The sequence below is a fragment of the Solanum verrucosum genome, unplaced genomic scaffold (assembly GCF_900185275.1).
Source record: "Solanum verrucosum unplaced genomic scaffold, falcon-dt-bn FXZP01000022.1, whole genome shotgun sequence".
NCBI lineage: Eukaryota > Viridiplantae > Streptophyta > Magnoliopsida > Solanales > Solanaceae > Solanum > Solanum verrucosum.
The window spans coordinates 403,361-419,846 of record NW_026020086.1 but is presented as its reverse complement, the minus strand read 5'-3'; the positions used below and the strand labels follow the sequence as shown (position 1 = coordinate 419,846).

General features: G+C 30.8%; 1 protein-coding gene across 2 annotated transcripts in view; it reads right to left on the bottom strand.

Annotated features, from left to right (window-relative positions):
• The window catches only part of LOC125824606 (suppressor protein SRP40), a 63,508-nt gene extending 49,436 nt beyond the window's left edge, over nt 1–14,072 (bottom strand). The window contains exons 1-8 of one of the 2 annotated variants that reach the window (XM_049504011.1): nt 13,754–14,042; nt 12,471–12,535; nt 11,917–11,957; nt 11,604–11,800; nt 11,085–11,501; nt 9,433–9,522; nt 9,261–9,322; nt 8,382–8,530 (exon numbers count right to left, since the gene is read on the bottom strand). In XM_049504011.1, the coding sequence (XP_049359968.1) occupies nt 8,425–8,530; nt 9,261–9,322; nt 9,433–9,522; nt 11,085–11,501; nt 11,604–11,800; nt 11,917–11,957; nt 12,471–12,535; nt 13,754–14,011 (1,236 nt within the window). In that variant the 5' untranslated portion in view covers nt 14,012–14,042 and the 3' untranslated portion in view covers nt 8,382–8,424. Of the gene's footprint in view, nt 1–8,142; nt 8,531–9,260; nt 9,323–9,432; nt 9,523–11,084; nt 11,502–11,603; nt 11,801–11,916; nt 11,958–12,470; nt 12,536–13,753 lie in introns of those variants that run through there. The other variant, XM_049504010.1, reaches the window with a different exon arrangement.
• Between the last annotated feature and the right edge of the window lie 2,414 nt (nt 14,073–16,486).

Sequence of the window (16,486 nt, the reverse complement as noted above, 5' to 3'; positions counted from 1 at the left end):
ATATAGAGAGAGAAATTGGCGGACTAAATTGTATTGAAAAAAATTTATGTGTCGATTTATGAAAATCGATGGATTGTCTTCATTATAATTGAGGAACGTCAGTTGATTTCATTAAATTTATAAATATCAATTTTTATATTTAAAAAATTAAAATAAGATTAAATTTTAAAAATTGAGGAACTTTATCGGTTTTCCAGAATATATATATTTTTAAAGAAAAATATAGCAAATCGAAATTGAGCTCAAGGAATTATCATGACATTGAATAATTTTATCATGAGATTACTCATGCTCTTTCATAAACACATTCGACGTCTTTATTTGTACTTTTTGATAATAATTTTGCATTTTATAAATCATCTGAGGTCTGTCGAACTTCATTAAAAAGACGATGTATTGACGATTTTCTTATTTTGAAAAAATATAAAACACAAGTATGATTTTCATGAGTTTAACTAGCGATAATCGTCGATTTCTTTAGATTAATTTTTTAACTAGGTACCAAGACATTTTATAATTTTTGTTCCACTTTATTAACCATCACAAACTTTTACTTATACCTTCTTATCTTTTCTATAAGCACACAAGTATATAAGATTTATTTTAAATTATTAATTAAAAAAAATTAAATTCTTTTTATGTCCAGTTAAACAACGTCACATATTATTATTACATATGGCTCTCAAACCTGCAAATCACGATAAGAACAGTACCTTTCTTCATTCTACAGGCAGTAGAGACTAATTAATTTTATTTATTTTATTTTAATAATTCATATAAAGTGGAAATTTTATTCTATGGGCTAAAACAGACGTGCATGCACTTTTAAGAATTGTATACGTTTACCTAGGATTAATTAGCAACATTGTTTAATTATCTTAATTTGTGGACGGTGGATATTGTTCTTATTGTCTCTACTTGGACCACAAATTATAAACTCAAAATTGATATTTTTTTTACTTCTGTTTCTGCTTTTTTTTAATAAACCGATTTTTTTAATTTTTTTTTTTCAAATGTAGAAAATTGCTTCTGCCTCCATTCAATAATATTCCCATTGAATGAATAATAGATCTGGATCGTTTGGCTTATTTTGTCAAATACTTAATTTTTCAAAAAAAGTGTTTTTGGTCTCTCAATAACAACGCTAAACAGGCTCTAAGTTGAAAGAATTAAAAAAAAAATTGTCCTTTTATTTTTAGGAGAACCACGATTGATTGAAAATATTTTCTCCTCCTTAAGTTTTCAACATTTGATATTAAAGTTAATTATCTTGAGGATACTTGGTGAAAACGATATTTTTGAATATACTAATAAATAAAATTAATCGGCTAATTAATTATTATAGGAACGAGGAAGTTGTAGGGATTATCAGAAGTAATTTGGAAAAATTATTGCGATTCATATTAGCGAAGCTTGGATAAAAGGTTTCATCAAGACTTTTTTGTTGATTTATATATAATAAATATTGAACATTTTTTCTGTTTACTTTTTCATATATTGAATACGAGCGCATTGAGAGTTATGTTCTCAATATTGTCCACATGCACTCTACTAATTGTAGAGTTTGATTTTTGATCATACGTATGCATGAGAAGAGTGGAGTTAAAAGAGTTTGTTTGAATTGATTAATCTGGAATATTTTAAAATTAAAATAAATTTTAATATTTTTGAAGTGTATTAGTTAACATAAAAGAATAATTTTAATTATTTATTTAAAGTTAAAAAGATAAAAAATAAATCAATAATTATAAATTATAATTTCTAATATTTAAGTTATTTGTGTTTTCTTTTTGGATCAAGTCTCCCACTAAAGTCAACAAGGTAGTAAGACTTATTACACTGTCGTACCATAAAATGTTTGTCCTTTTCCCCCTTTTCTCCCTCACTTTTTCCCTAATAACGTTATATCACATCGTTACAGTCTGATATATAAAGTATTTTATATTTACGTAAAGTTTGAAAAGTTATATGATATCTATCACAACTATACAAAAATGAAACTCTTTGGTGTAAAATAACTATAAAAAAAAACAGTATATGAAAAGAATCAAATTAATGTACAACTATATTCATATAAAGTGATATATACTTGCCTTGAGTGATTTGTGAATAACCTAAAGATGAAGTTGAAGTCCACCAGAATCATTGGCACAAGCATTTTCTTGAATCCTATTTATCCACAGTAAGAGACAAAGAATAAAAAAATTATACAATAAGGTCAAGAATAATATATTTAATCAAGAATCTCAAGATATATTGAAGAATTTTAAAATCGAATGTGCGTAAAACTTTTTAAAAAAAGAATAAAGGAAAAAAGAGGACTATACTTTAGTTTAAAGAAAAATGTCTCGTTGTAAAAGCTGAAAATAAGAAGAGTGGACTTAAATTAAAGTTGAATGCGTCTAGGTTCAACAATATAATCATAATTTACATAAACTTAAGCTAGTTTTTTTTGTCACAAATTTTAAAATATTTTTAGTAAGTTATTTTTAGGTGAAGTTTCACCATATATTTTGGAAAAAATAATTAAGTTTTTAAAAAAATATAATTTATACCCATAAATTCTAAAAATTATTAAAAATACATAATTGTATTGTCATTTAATAATGTTTTTTTTTTCGTAAAAAGCCATTACTATGAACATAATTGATGTGAATTTGAAAAAAAAAAAATAGGAAGAAAATAAAAGGAACATATCATTGATTTGTATACGAGAAACTATTGTTACTATTTAAATTGGAAGTGACTTCGGATAGCAAGCTCGGATAAAAAATATATAATATATGTATATAACAGTATAAACTTTGTATAACAAATTAGGAATGAAATTTAGTTCAAAAATATAAATGATGGGTGTTTTTATAAAATATAAAAATTTGGGATTTAATTTTTAAAAAAAATTCCAAATATTATAATTTGGCCAAATTCTTGTTTTTTCTAGTATTTTGGAACTTGAGATGTTTGTCAAATATATTTGTCAAGTAATGACAAATTAATATGGCCAAACACTAGTTCCCAAATTTTTTCCAAATATATTTGTGGTCAAACGAGCCCTTAAAAAGTAACTGCAGATAATTTCATTTGATAGTAAAAGTAGCTTATTTGATTAAGCTTTTAAACCGTCAATAATATTTAATTTAAAGTGTTGAGATGTTTGACCTAATTTTAAAATATTTTTGAATAGTAACATAAGTATTTTCCAAAAATTAAAATAGTTCTTTTTCTTCAAAAATATTTTTAGAAACTTGATCAAAAACAATTACTGCTTTATATTGAGAAAAACACTTTGAAAGCCCAACACATTTTTTTACTTTTCAAAGACACTTCTTTTAAAAATCACTTTTCATAAAAATTAAAAAGAAAGATCTTCAAATTTACGGATAATCTGCTATAATAAGTTAAATTATCGCGATAATATACAAATTCAAGAAAATAATGTAAATTTTAAAAGTAACTTACCACACTAATTTCTTTTCTTTGATTCTCTTTCTCTTAATAATGTGACCAAAAGGAATCACTTAGTTCAAAAAGTGAGAAAAGGCAAAAGATTATTCAAGATAACTAACCCTTTTATTTCCTTTTATGATTTGGTTTAGTTGAGAAGTCTTGGTCATCTTTTACTTTAGGAAATTTCTAAGAAATTTCTTGGGATGACCCCATCAAGACTTAAATTAAAGAACATGCATATTTTATTTTTATTTTTATTTTTTCCATAAAAGAGTTAATTAAATTGATTATGCAAATTAATAAATTAAATTTGGTTTTTAATCTTAGTTTATAAGATGTATTGATCTTGGATTAAGGGTTTTGTGCACTTTTCTAGTTAATTTCAGTCCTATGATGAACATTCTTATGTGTTTGTCTGTCAATCTTGTAGTGCTTTATAACTTTACTTTTAATTTTATGTTATAAGATATACTCAATTTTATACTTAAGAGATTTGAAAAAAATGCATGAAATTTGAAATGATCATTTCGTTTGTATATATATGTATGTGGTTAGGTTAAATAGAAGAATTATTGATTTTTGTTTTTGTTTTTTTCCCTATTGTCTATTACTCACCTTATTGTTGATAACCGGTTTTTGTTTTTTTAGTTGTTTATCAACTCATGATCGCTAATCGACTTTTTTTATTTGGTTGATGGAGATTATTTTAATATTATTCTTGTTTTTTTAAAATCATATAATGGCTAACCAACACTCTTTTTGGTCAATGGAAGTTATTTTTATCTCTTTACTAAGTCATTTATCAATCCATTGTTTGGTCGATGGAAGTAGTCTTCATAATTTTTAGAGGAAAAGAAAAAGGGAGGGGGGGGGGAGGGGGGGTTCATTTCCTTAATTCAAGGAAAGGGAGGGGGGGAGGGAGGGGTTCATTTCCTTAATTCAAGGTTATAATTTCTTGAAAAAGATCATTAATTCAGGAGTACATGAAAAGCAATAATATTAATTATAATAAGGTTGGGATTTCCCATCATTAATCTAGTCTTCCCAAACACATAATCAAACTTCCATTGTAATTCAACTTTCTTCCATTTAATAATCATAATGTACAAACTAGTTTGCTTGTATCTTGACTAATTTTACAAGATATTTGTTATTTTCTATCAACAACAGATATCAGATAACGTTGTCTATCAAGACTCAAATAATATTTAAAAGTAGAAGGTTTAATGCATTTGCTAGGTACAATAATTCATATATAAAATCATATAAATTGAACTTATGTTTGGAGGATCCAAAGGTTATTAGACTTTGATCACCACCAAGGGGTGCGGTGAAATGAATGTGATTTAGCTCTCCTGCCTTAATTAAAGGTTTCGATTAAATTTATGTCCTGAAACAGAAAAACTATAGTAAGAAAACGTTTTTCATCGTGTGAGAGTGAAACACGAATCTAAATCAGTTAAGCCAACATGCTCAATACTAGATAATTTTTAATCCTCCTTTTACTAAATTATGCTTCCGTATAGAAATTTTCTTGTTGCACTTATATATGGTGACTTTCATGCATGTAATATCATGTATTTTATTCAGTACACCATGCTTTGGTAGGTTAAGACTTTTTTTGATAATCAAAAGAAAAAATAATATTTTTAATATGGAAAAATAATTGAAAATACATAGCATTTCTTTGTTAACAAGTTTTGAAACTCTCTTGGTCTTTCTATTTTCCTAAATTTTAATGGAAAGAGTTATCTGGTATTCCTGTATGAAGGTCATTGTTATAGTTACAATATGATAGAATATAGTAAATGTTAACTACAATTTATTTAAAATCTAACAAGAAAAAGAACTATGGTCCCGCACTCATAAATTGAAAAACCAAAATTCATTTATGTCGGTACCTATTTTTGTGAGAGGTGAAAATTAAAACCTACTCCTTGACTTCCTGCACGGTTGACTTGAAACACATCTTAAGAAACAATGAGGTAATATTACTATATTATTTTTTAAATATATTAAATTTAATGCTTTGGAAAATGCATTAGATATTGAATAATATTTAATAGCAAAGGTAAAATAGACATGAAATGATATATTATCTCTTGATTTTTTAAATTGAACAAGTATTATTGAACAACTATTTTTAATTTAGTGGACAGATAAAGATGAACAGAGGAAGTAACAAGTACTAATATAATAGTAATCAATAGGGGGCGAAGTTAGCGTGTAGAAAACGAGTTTGTCCGAACACCACTATCATCCTATTTCTTTTTTTAAAAAGAAGTTAAGAAATTCTCTTGGTTTAAATAAATCTAGGGCACACATGTACATTTTATTAATTTTTTCCCTTAGTAATCAATAGGGGGCGAAGTTAGCGTGTAGAAAACGAGTTTGTCTGAACACCACTATCATCCTATTTCTTTTTTAAAAGAGAAGTTAAGAAATTCTCTTGGTTTAAATAAATCTAGGGTACACATGTACATTTTATTAATTTTTTCCCTTTCTCATGTATTTTAACTATAGGTGTTTTGGATTTTCATGGAGAAAAATATTGATACGTTTCCAAGAAACATAAGATGAGTGACTTCCACCGTCCATTGCATTTTATTTCTTTTTTGTCGACGGAATGGAGTTAGGTAGGGTTAAAGGATTTGGACAGAAAATTACATTATTTATATATATAATTAAAAATTATTATTCATGTATATATAATATACGTTGAACCCTTTCAGCTTCTTCCTGGGTTCACTTTTTCATATTTTAACCCCTCAAGTAAAAATTTGTCTCTGCCAAGTTGTCCTCTAAACAAACATATCCAAAACCCTATGTAATAGATTTTATCCCAAATATGAGTTATGGTGCAATGGTGGGATTGCTTCACCCTTAGCCAGAAGTCTCAGGTTCGAGCTCTGGATATGGAGAAAAACTTGTTAAGAGCGTCACCCCCAAATGGGTCCTGTAGTGCGCGATCCGAATTTAATCGGAGCTCTAATATGGATTCCGGACACCGAGTGGAAAAAAAACTTTGTACTAAAAAAATTTGGTACAAAAGCTAATAAATTTCCAATGGCCTGATTCTTGCTTAATTTTTTGTAAGCAATTGAAATATTTACTTTTAAAACAATGAGGACAAGCTGATTTAGATAATGGATAATGATACCATTCACACTCACAACTCAGAAGACAAAAATACCAATCAATGGTTTTTTTCTTGTGTGGGGAAAAAAGGTCATTTTTTGTACTAATTAAAGGTCAACTAAATAATTTAAATAACACTATTATATAGCTTTTTTATATATATTAAAAAAGCTCAACATTTTCCTAGGAAACTCATTTGAGAAATATTTTATACTTGTCTGGCAATTTTCAACATGTTCTTAAGGGCAGCCCTACAACCCACATTAGCGGGGTCCGGTGAAGGGCCGTACCTCAAGTGGTGTGGTGTAAGCAACTTATCCTAGTGGATTTCATGACTCAATTCGTGATTTATAAATCACACATAGACAATTTTATTGTTATTCCAAGGCTCCCCCTTCACTTTGAAGGGTCGTTTAATTGGAAACAAATTATTGCAAAATAAGTTATTCTATCGTGTATAGGGGGTAATTTATCCTGTCACTATGACAAAAATGGTGTAATAAATAATCCAAGGACTACCTAAATACCTCCAACCAAATATGGAATGAAATAATCCTACATTTTATATCCTAAGGCTATTATACCTTCTACCTCGCACGACTTCTAAACATATTCTTCTAAGAAGTATATTGACTTATTTAATACTTCTAAGTTAGCTAGCACAGATCAGCAAGTTTTAGAATCCAAAAAAGTTTAAAATTTTAGACATTATTATTGTAGAAAAGGGATATATTTAATTCATACATACACATCACATGTCACCTTTGCCACAACATAATGGCCCATGGAGCTCATTAATTGTTCACAATAAACTATTTGGACTTCAAAAGGCACCATACTATGGGCCCGTTCGGCCATAGATTTCCCAAGTAAAACTTGGGAAAAAATTTGGCAAATATTGTTTGTTCATACACTTTCTCATTATTTGGCAATTTTTTTTGGCAAATAACCCAAATTCCCAAATACTAGTTTTTTCTAGTATTTAAGTCAAATCTCTTTATTTGGAAAGTTTAAAAAATTTAAATTTAACACCAAACTTTTATTTTTTACAAAAACACCCTTTATAGTCATTGTTTGCGTTGTATTACATAATTTTTTACGTGAACACCAAAGTAGTGATGAAATATTCAGTGAATATGAAAGTGATGATATGATTGTTGATGGAAATGATGAACAATCGGCTCAGGGTAACAAAGTCATGTGTTTTGTCTACTTCACGATGTATGGAATGATGCTTGTTGCACTCACTCAAAACTACCACGTTGCTCTAGTGGCATGGACACTACTTGTTATTTGTTGCAACGAAGATCCAATTGACTTGTAATACAAACTTATGGTTAATTTTGATAGTTTTTAAAACCTATGGGTATAAACCATATTTTTCTAAAAAGTGAAGTATATTTCCCAAATACTACGGCCAAACACATGGTGAAACTTCACCCAAATTTTCACCCAAATAATATTTGCCAAGAATATTTGGAAATCTATGGCCAAACGCTAGCTATAACTTGGCCTTTCAGCTTTGATCAATTGACTCAATAATGAAGATTTAAGTTCAAAGGAAAATAAGAATCTCAGCTCTCATGTTGAGAGATTAAGGCACTAGGTTGATTAATATTAAATACAATTCATGAATTGACACAATTTCTGAGCACAAAAACAACTTGAAGAAACTAACAAAAAAATGCAAAGGACTTTCTTGCATAGGATCAACTTCAAGTTTAATGAAATCTTCATCGTTCTGCTTAAATAATAAAAACACCCACAACGGCGAAAAATAATTCTATTTTCTTTGTAAAAGGATGAAGAGGCTCTCCCTGAAAATATGCTTGAAACAGGCTACTCCTCATCTGAGTAGTTGAACTTGACGGAGTGCGATTGCAAGTCAATTATCCCTCCTCTGTAACTGCCTCGCTTCTTCTTGGTTTTCTCATGTCGGAAATCCCTGGGAAATAGCATATGGATAATTAAGCTTTGCCATTGCGACAAAAGTAGAACCTATGCAGACAATCAACACGCTCAGGGTTCTCACTAGAGAGCATCGCACTTCATAGTTTCAATAACCCCACCCACCCACCGAAAAAAAGAGAAACATTGTAACATGCCCTTCGTTTAACTACCAGGAAAAGAACTAGTAATCCTTTCATCCCAATTTAAGTGTGTTACTTTGACTGGGCACAAAGTTTAAAATATGAAGGATGACTTGAATCTTGTGCTCTTAAACTAAAGAAGTGAGCCTAAACTTGCCAGGTAGGATGTTGACATTGGAAACTTACAAAATAAAGAAGCACTTTTATTTTGGGAAGAAACAAAAAGAAAGAAAGACACTTCAATTGGGACGGAAGGAGTAATACTTAACAGAAGGATGAGAAGAGGGGATGGAAGGAGAGGACTATAGTAAATACCTTGGTGCAAAATGAAAGTTAATGCTATTGAATCTTGATTAGTATACTTGTAAGATGATTTGTAATTTTCCTAAGCATAGCAGCATTAACAAATGTAAGCAATCTAGTATTTTTCCCTACTTCCCCTTGACATCTGAGTTCAGAAATTTATATTTTAACTCACGCGAGAAGACTTGTCAACTAGGTAACCTCTATTTATAAATTAATTCGTCTTCGTCAAAAGTAAATTCAAGTTCGTTAAACTTCTGGACAGGATTTGGAAAAATATACCTTCCTTTCACCTGGCCCAAAACCTCCTGTGCCTTTGCACCATAGCCAATGTCTGCACCATCCTGCAACAGTCGTACGTGGAGAAGTGGAAAAGTTAGTTGAATGGTAAATGATGAATATCCAACATATACTTAATGAGCATAAAAGCTGGAAGACGAGAATCTGATCATACCTTTGCCCAATAAGAATTATCTTTAAGTCTATCATCTTTAAACTCCACCTGATCAATTTTCACTCTTTGAAAGGCATTTACGGTTTTTGGCTGCAATAGCAATCAAAATGCATTTTCAGAACATCAGTAATAATTCAGTAAGCACATTCATAATTCTTCCCAACAACAACCACCATATAAATCATCTGTTAGCCAATGTAACATTGCCACACAAAATTACGCAAGAACGACAGGACATGAAACCAAGCAAAAGAACGGTGTATGACACAAGCTGCAATCATCAATTTTAATATGAAAGAACAAAAGAAATATTCTGTTAGGATTACAGGAAAGCTTCCCTCCACCCCTTTCTATAATTAAAGATAAAGAATCCCATCAGTTTTGCCTCAAATATGAAAAATTCCAAAAAAGCTAATTGTGTCGGCAAAGATGGAAAGCTACCTATGCAGTGGAGAGACTGCAAAGCTGGGGCTTAACTAGGTAAACATGACCTATGTTTTTTTCCACTGTACTTTTGGCTGTTGTGAGTCTCAAACTTACAGTAGTATGGTTCTCTTCCTCAAGATTGCATATTTTCTCACTATCTAACTTGAAAAGAGGCAACTAAATATGTCTGGCCAATATTCCAATTAAACTATATTGTCTGAATGGTCAAAATAGATACTCTCTTTGTTTCAATTTATGTGGCTTGATTCAGAGGGTCAAACTAACTGAAGTTCGGTGTGAATTCAAACATAGATCATCCATTTTTTTAGAACATACTGAGAAACTACATGAAAGTACTATAAGTCACAGTAGTTAACAATTCAAAATATTTGAAAAAATTATGGTCAAGAAAACATCCTTCGACTCTCCAAATAATAACTAAGACACATAAATTGAAACGAATGGAGTATTTAACAAGACTTAATCTTTTGTGTTTAAAACAAAGGAAAAGAATATGATGAGGAGAATTATGAGCTAAAGTCAATTTAGAAAGAGAGAGGAAATGAGAGAAACTAAAGGAGAGCTCATATGTTACATGAACAAAAACTTAAGTTTCTTCCCGCCCAAACTATGAGGAGATTGTTATCCCTCATTATCCATCTATCAAAAGGATACCTAGCCTCATCCTTCTTCAGACTGTTCCGTTATTTCTCACAATCCTCACTGCCCACACCTTTTTCTTTTCTTTTGTATTAATAAATCCCTCTGTATCAAATCATATTATGATGTCTCATTATCCATAATCTGTTCTGTAGCAGAAAGTCCATAAATCAAAAATAAAAATAATGCCCACTTAATCCTCCACACAAGGACATATAAATCCTCTGCAAATGCCTGAGTTTACTTGCTGAAATCTCAAAGATCAAACAATTTAAAATAACTCAAGCATGCTTCAAGATTATTTATTAAAACTTGACACAAACATGACGGAAAGTCATTTTGAAGGATTTGAGATTATTCTGCAATTAGGAATTCTTTTAGATAATTTTTCCTTTAGTACATAACACACAATTTAAGAATTGTTTTTGAGAAACTGTCAGGTAATCACCATTTCAAGAGTTGTACTACGACATTAAAATGCAAATTACGAACCTCACTTGTTAAACATTGGTACACATTAACAATCCAAGGCCAAAAAAGGTAGTAGAAAAAGGACACAGGCATACCTCTGCTGATCCATAAAAGTCTTTCCTTGATGATTTCTGCTTAGCAGAGTTGTTCAACTCATCCTGATTATTACCACTAGAGTTTGCTTCAACAACTTCACCATTTTGTTCAATTCCATTGTCTGTGCAAAGAGCCTTCGATTCTTCCAAGTCTTCGGTCTTTCTGCGCTTTGATTCTTCAGTTTCAACCCCATCAACTCCCTGATTTGCATTTTCATCAGAAGCTAATCTTTTTCTCTTATTGGAATCCTTAGAATCAGTAGCTCCACTCTTTTCCTTGGACTTCTTCTTTTTATCCTTTTTAGTTGTTTCCACAGTAAGATCATTATTATCGTTGTCGATAGGGTCTACATTTTCTGGTTTCTCCTCAGTTTTCTTCTTTTTCTTCTCCTTCTGCTTCCTCAAGGGCACGTCTGCCTATAATGGAAAAAGAGTCATCAGCACTCTTCTTATGCTTCAGTTTTTCTCATGATAACTATCTAGTCGCTCGTATTTTTACATGTAAATTTGATTGCTAACCTTATCATCTGCTAAAACCTCTTGAGCAGTAGCACCATTTTTCATGGATTTATCAACACTTTCAGGATGAGACGCATCTGGAACAGCAATATCATTGTCTTCACTTCTCTTTTTCTTCTTGTTCTTGCTAACTTTTTCCTGAGAGTCGGCATCATTGCTACTTATGTTTTTTCCCTTCATGCCGTCTTGACACAGCACTGCACACCAAATTGTGAAAGATAAAATCAAGTTAGAATAGCACCCGTAACATCACAAATACAAGCCTCATGAAAGAAACTAAGTTTAAGATGAATGAAGATATACGATAAATTACCTGGCTCTTTGTCGCCCTTTGATATTGTATCATTATCAGTGCTGCATATTTGAGGAAGGTCAAGTAGCATGAGAGGAGGACTTGGAAAGTAAAATTACTATAAACAACTGCACAGACAAGTAAGAAGGAAGCAGGGGATGTTTGGCCAAAGTAACCCACCAAACAGCATCCCACATACAAGAGATGTCATATTCATTGTGTTGGACACAATTTACTCCCAACCGCCTCCCCCCCCCCCAAAAAAAAAAAAAAAAAACTACTCTCGATCAACAAACTTAAAAAGATAAATTCTTGCTTGAGAATCATTATAGTTGCGTACTTGTGAATGCTTAAAATCAACTATTCCTTCTGGCAACCAACTGTGCACTCTAGTGGTCATTGAAGTGGGTTGAGAACCGTGATGTCTCAGGTTCAAATTCGTCATCAGGATAAGATTTTTTTTTTATGACAAGGGAAACCCGCAGCCGCTACCCTTTGGGTGCGCACAAGGTAAAACCCCTGCTCCTATGCAATAGCTCGCAAACCACACACAAGAGAGATAAGTGATTACATACCTGTTTTTTAGATACTTGCTGTACAAATCCTCCAAACTAAGGGAACAAGACTTCCAACTGTCACTCTGCATCAAAAATTCAAAAAGCAGAAAGACATGATTGACTGTACCAACATCCTAGTATAGAGGTTAGTTGCAGATTCTACAGAGACATCCACAGATCAAACTTTCGATCGAAATGAAGGAATCAACCAGAAAGTACATATGAAATTTCCAACAAAACCTGTAAACACTAAAGGATCAGTGAGACCTAGCACAGATTTCAATCAGTGGAACAGAATGCCAGACGTGATAAAAGATGTTATTAATTCAATAAGTGAAGGTTTCTTCGACATAGTAATACTACACAAGTACAGAAACCTTCAATTACTTTCTTTTTTCTTCTTCATAAAACAAAAGCAATTTTCGACGTTGACTATGTAACACTATGATACAACATATGAATGAGAACACAATTAACAAGCCAAAACAACAAGCTCTTGTTGAAGACTTTTTTCTGCATGGGATATTAGATAAGAAAGAACAAATGCTCTCTAGTTTAAGAGGAAATCATTGTTTTGGCAACCTCCTAGTTTAACTTATTAATCCCCTCGCCCCTATTTCATATCTTCCGTCACTTATTCCTATGAGTCAATAAAACATATTCAGATTCTACCAAGACTTTTCACCATACACTCAACTTCTTCCCAATGAAACCAAACACTCCCCCTTATTTTGGTTAGACAAGGAAAACCAACCATCCTACTTAGATCAACAAAATGCAATTCATCAAAGATAAGATATATAGTATAAACATAGCTGAAAAGTGCAGTTTATACAGCATCCCACAAGCTCCATCAAACCAGAGTTATAATTTTTATTCCTACTCGATTACCCAAGAATTATACTCCCTTGCTCCATATTTCTACCACATTGCTACTATTTGACAAGTGTTACTTCTAACTATAAAAATCATGTGACCTGTAATACTTCCCTGCATCTTTTGTATACATAAATCTTATTGCAAAGTTAGGAATATACGAAACATTAAAGACAAGAGGGGTAGCTGGAATGGTAAGCCCCCTCCACCTCCACCTCAACCTCAAACCTTAAGGTTACAAGTTCGAGTCACCAATGGAGTAAAAAGGGTGGAACTTCCTAGGCAGAGGCAAAAAAAAGCTTAAATAATTCCACCCATTAGCTCCAAACAACAGTAATAAACATATAACATGACAGGTTCTAAAAATCTTGGATAAAAATCACATTTTTATAAAATAAAAAAGGGGATATAAAAGAAAAACAAACCTCAGTTTGAGTTTCTTTAAGAAAGTATTTGAGGGTTTTGGAGAAACCATTGAGGTTAAGATAATGGAGTATAGATTGTTGTAAACCAAACGTGTTTTCTTGATTCTGCTCCTTCTTAGCCATAACAAGATTGGATTTTGATGACTCTGCTAGAACTACCTGCCTAGGCTTGAAGGCTAGTAACAGAGCAGCTGCTGCTGAGGGAGAAGAGGTGCTAGGGTTTTGCAGCAGCCTGGTTTTTGTTTCTGGTTCTAGCATATATTAAGGAAAGGGTTTTAGGGCAATTGATAAAAAATGAGTCTTTGCCTCGCAAATATAACTTGTGTGGTCGCTTACAAGAGTACAAGAACATGAAACATTGGAACAAAGTAAGAAAAAGGGGGTTGGAATAAGCTCGGATATCTTATATTTGGTTCGGATTATTAATTAGATTTTTGTATTTTTTCAATTTGTCAATTGAATACTTAAATATTACAAAATTTAGGATTTTTAATATTTTATATGGTCAATCGAACTTATGTATATGACATTGATATGATTGAACTGGACAAAATGTGTGATTTACACACACGTATTTTTACCGTGTAAATTGATGATTTTAATTTTAAGAATGACTAAAGTAAATAAAAGAAGAAAAAAAACTCACTCTTGTAACCGTTCTGCTTGTTGATTGAGCATGTGTGGCATTCATACGATTGAATTTACATGCATATTTGGCGCGTGAATTGATGATTTTAATTTTAAGAAAGACTAAAATAAATAAAAGAAAAATAACTCTTTCATGTTTATATTAGTTAACCTGAAATAAATATGATTTCAATTTCTATCAGGAAATTAGCAATCCATGAATTGTTTATGTCACAAGATAAATTACATTTTTAGTTTCATATGTTTTTTAATTTTTAGATTAGTAATTCATATTGTTTATACCAAATTGTGATATTATTTTTATTCCACACCAATGTAAAGGTAATTTTCTCACACACTTTTTTACACTAATTTTATTGCATTAAGCATTAAAAATAAAAAAATAATTGTCAGTAGCTTTTTTTATAAAAAGAATATGTGTTTTATTTATTTGCATGAATTGAAAAAGTATAGTTATAAGATGAGATTTTACTTGACAAAATTGTGCCAGAATGATCTTTATCGAAAACATGAGGTACATATTTGGTGGGCTCGATATAATGTAGCATTACCACCATTGGTATTCTTCAAAATGAGGAACGTGTTTATTAAATTAGCATATCGACTAAATGATTGACCTCCCGATAGATGTCTACTCTTAGTACTATGCAGAGATGTTATCAAAGACTTGCAATATGAGATAATATATGAGTAAAGTTGGATGTTCATGTGTGTGTTTGAGTTAATACCTACGAATCTATCTTAATTTATTGTGGACAGAGATTCAAATCTCATGTTAGGCGAAGACTCAACATGAAAATCGCAAACTCACATTCGAATGCAGTACTTGAGCAACTGAGATTATAATTTTGTTCTTGAAGACAACCACTTCCTCCGGCACCACCTTTTTTGAGATGCGATCGAAAGCTCCAATAGTGTTAAGCTTGTAGTGACATGGATTAGAAGATGCCATTTGATATGTATAATTTTTTGTAAGAAATATCAGGTTGTGAGGATAAATAGATGTGAAATGAGATAGTTGTTATGGATACATATAAACGTTATCGATGAAATAATTGTGGTTACGATTTAGCTTAATATGTCATAGTTTAAATGGGGTGAAAAATGAGATAGAAAAGATTATACGGTGATAATAAATAGTAGGTTCATAGAAGAATAATGAGATCGACTCCAAAGAAGAGGGGTGAATTTGAATTGTAAGAAATGACAAAGAAAATCCAACACATAATAAACTTTGACGCGTCCAAATAAAGTATCATAAACGATTTACTCAGTTAATGTACAATAATGACACGATGATGAAGAAAAGATATGAAAGAAGTCATGTATAGTCTTTGATATTGCCAAAAACCAATTCTAATTTTTTTTATTTGGTAAATATAATTTTTGAAGTCACATTATGTGTTAGTCCATCTCGAAGAATTTAACATGGATGAAGAAATAATAAGCCGAATTAGTGTAAAACAATCCATTAAGAGTAGGAAACTAGTTGAAAGTATCCGAACATAAAATTCAATATATTTTATTCGAAGAAATTGTCAAAAAATTATCTTAACTACATATATTACTTTCTCATTATTCTTTATTATAACAATAGTTCTTAATAATTACAAAACGTAGCAAAATTATATAGTTTTATAACACGTATATATGTATAAAAAAAATAATAAGTTACTTATTTTTTTTAAATTAAGTACTTACTTTAAATGTTTTTTCCTAATCATATATATATATCTATATATATAAAAGAGAACCCTAGGCCCACCTACGTAGCGCCATCACAAGCCAGAATTCCCTTTAAATTTATTTATTTTCAAAACTAGCCTTTCCCTTTCATGAAACGTTGTGACTTTTATAAAGAGTTGCAACTTTTATATCAAAATTTGTGAATTTTATGAAAAGTTGTGACTTTTATGAAGAGTTGCGACTTCTATGAAAAATTGTAACTTTAATAAAAGGTTGTGACCTTTCCGAAGGGTTGTAACTTTTTCGATAAGACACAATAAGCATTTGTTCACTATATCATTTGTTCTCTATAAATAGAGGGATTTTCTGCCACTATTATTTGTAGGTTTTTCCCCGTTG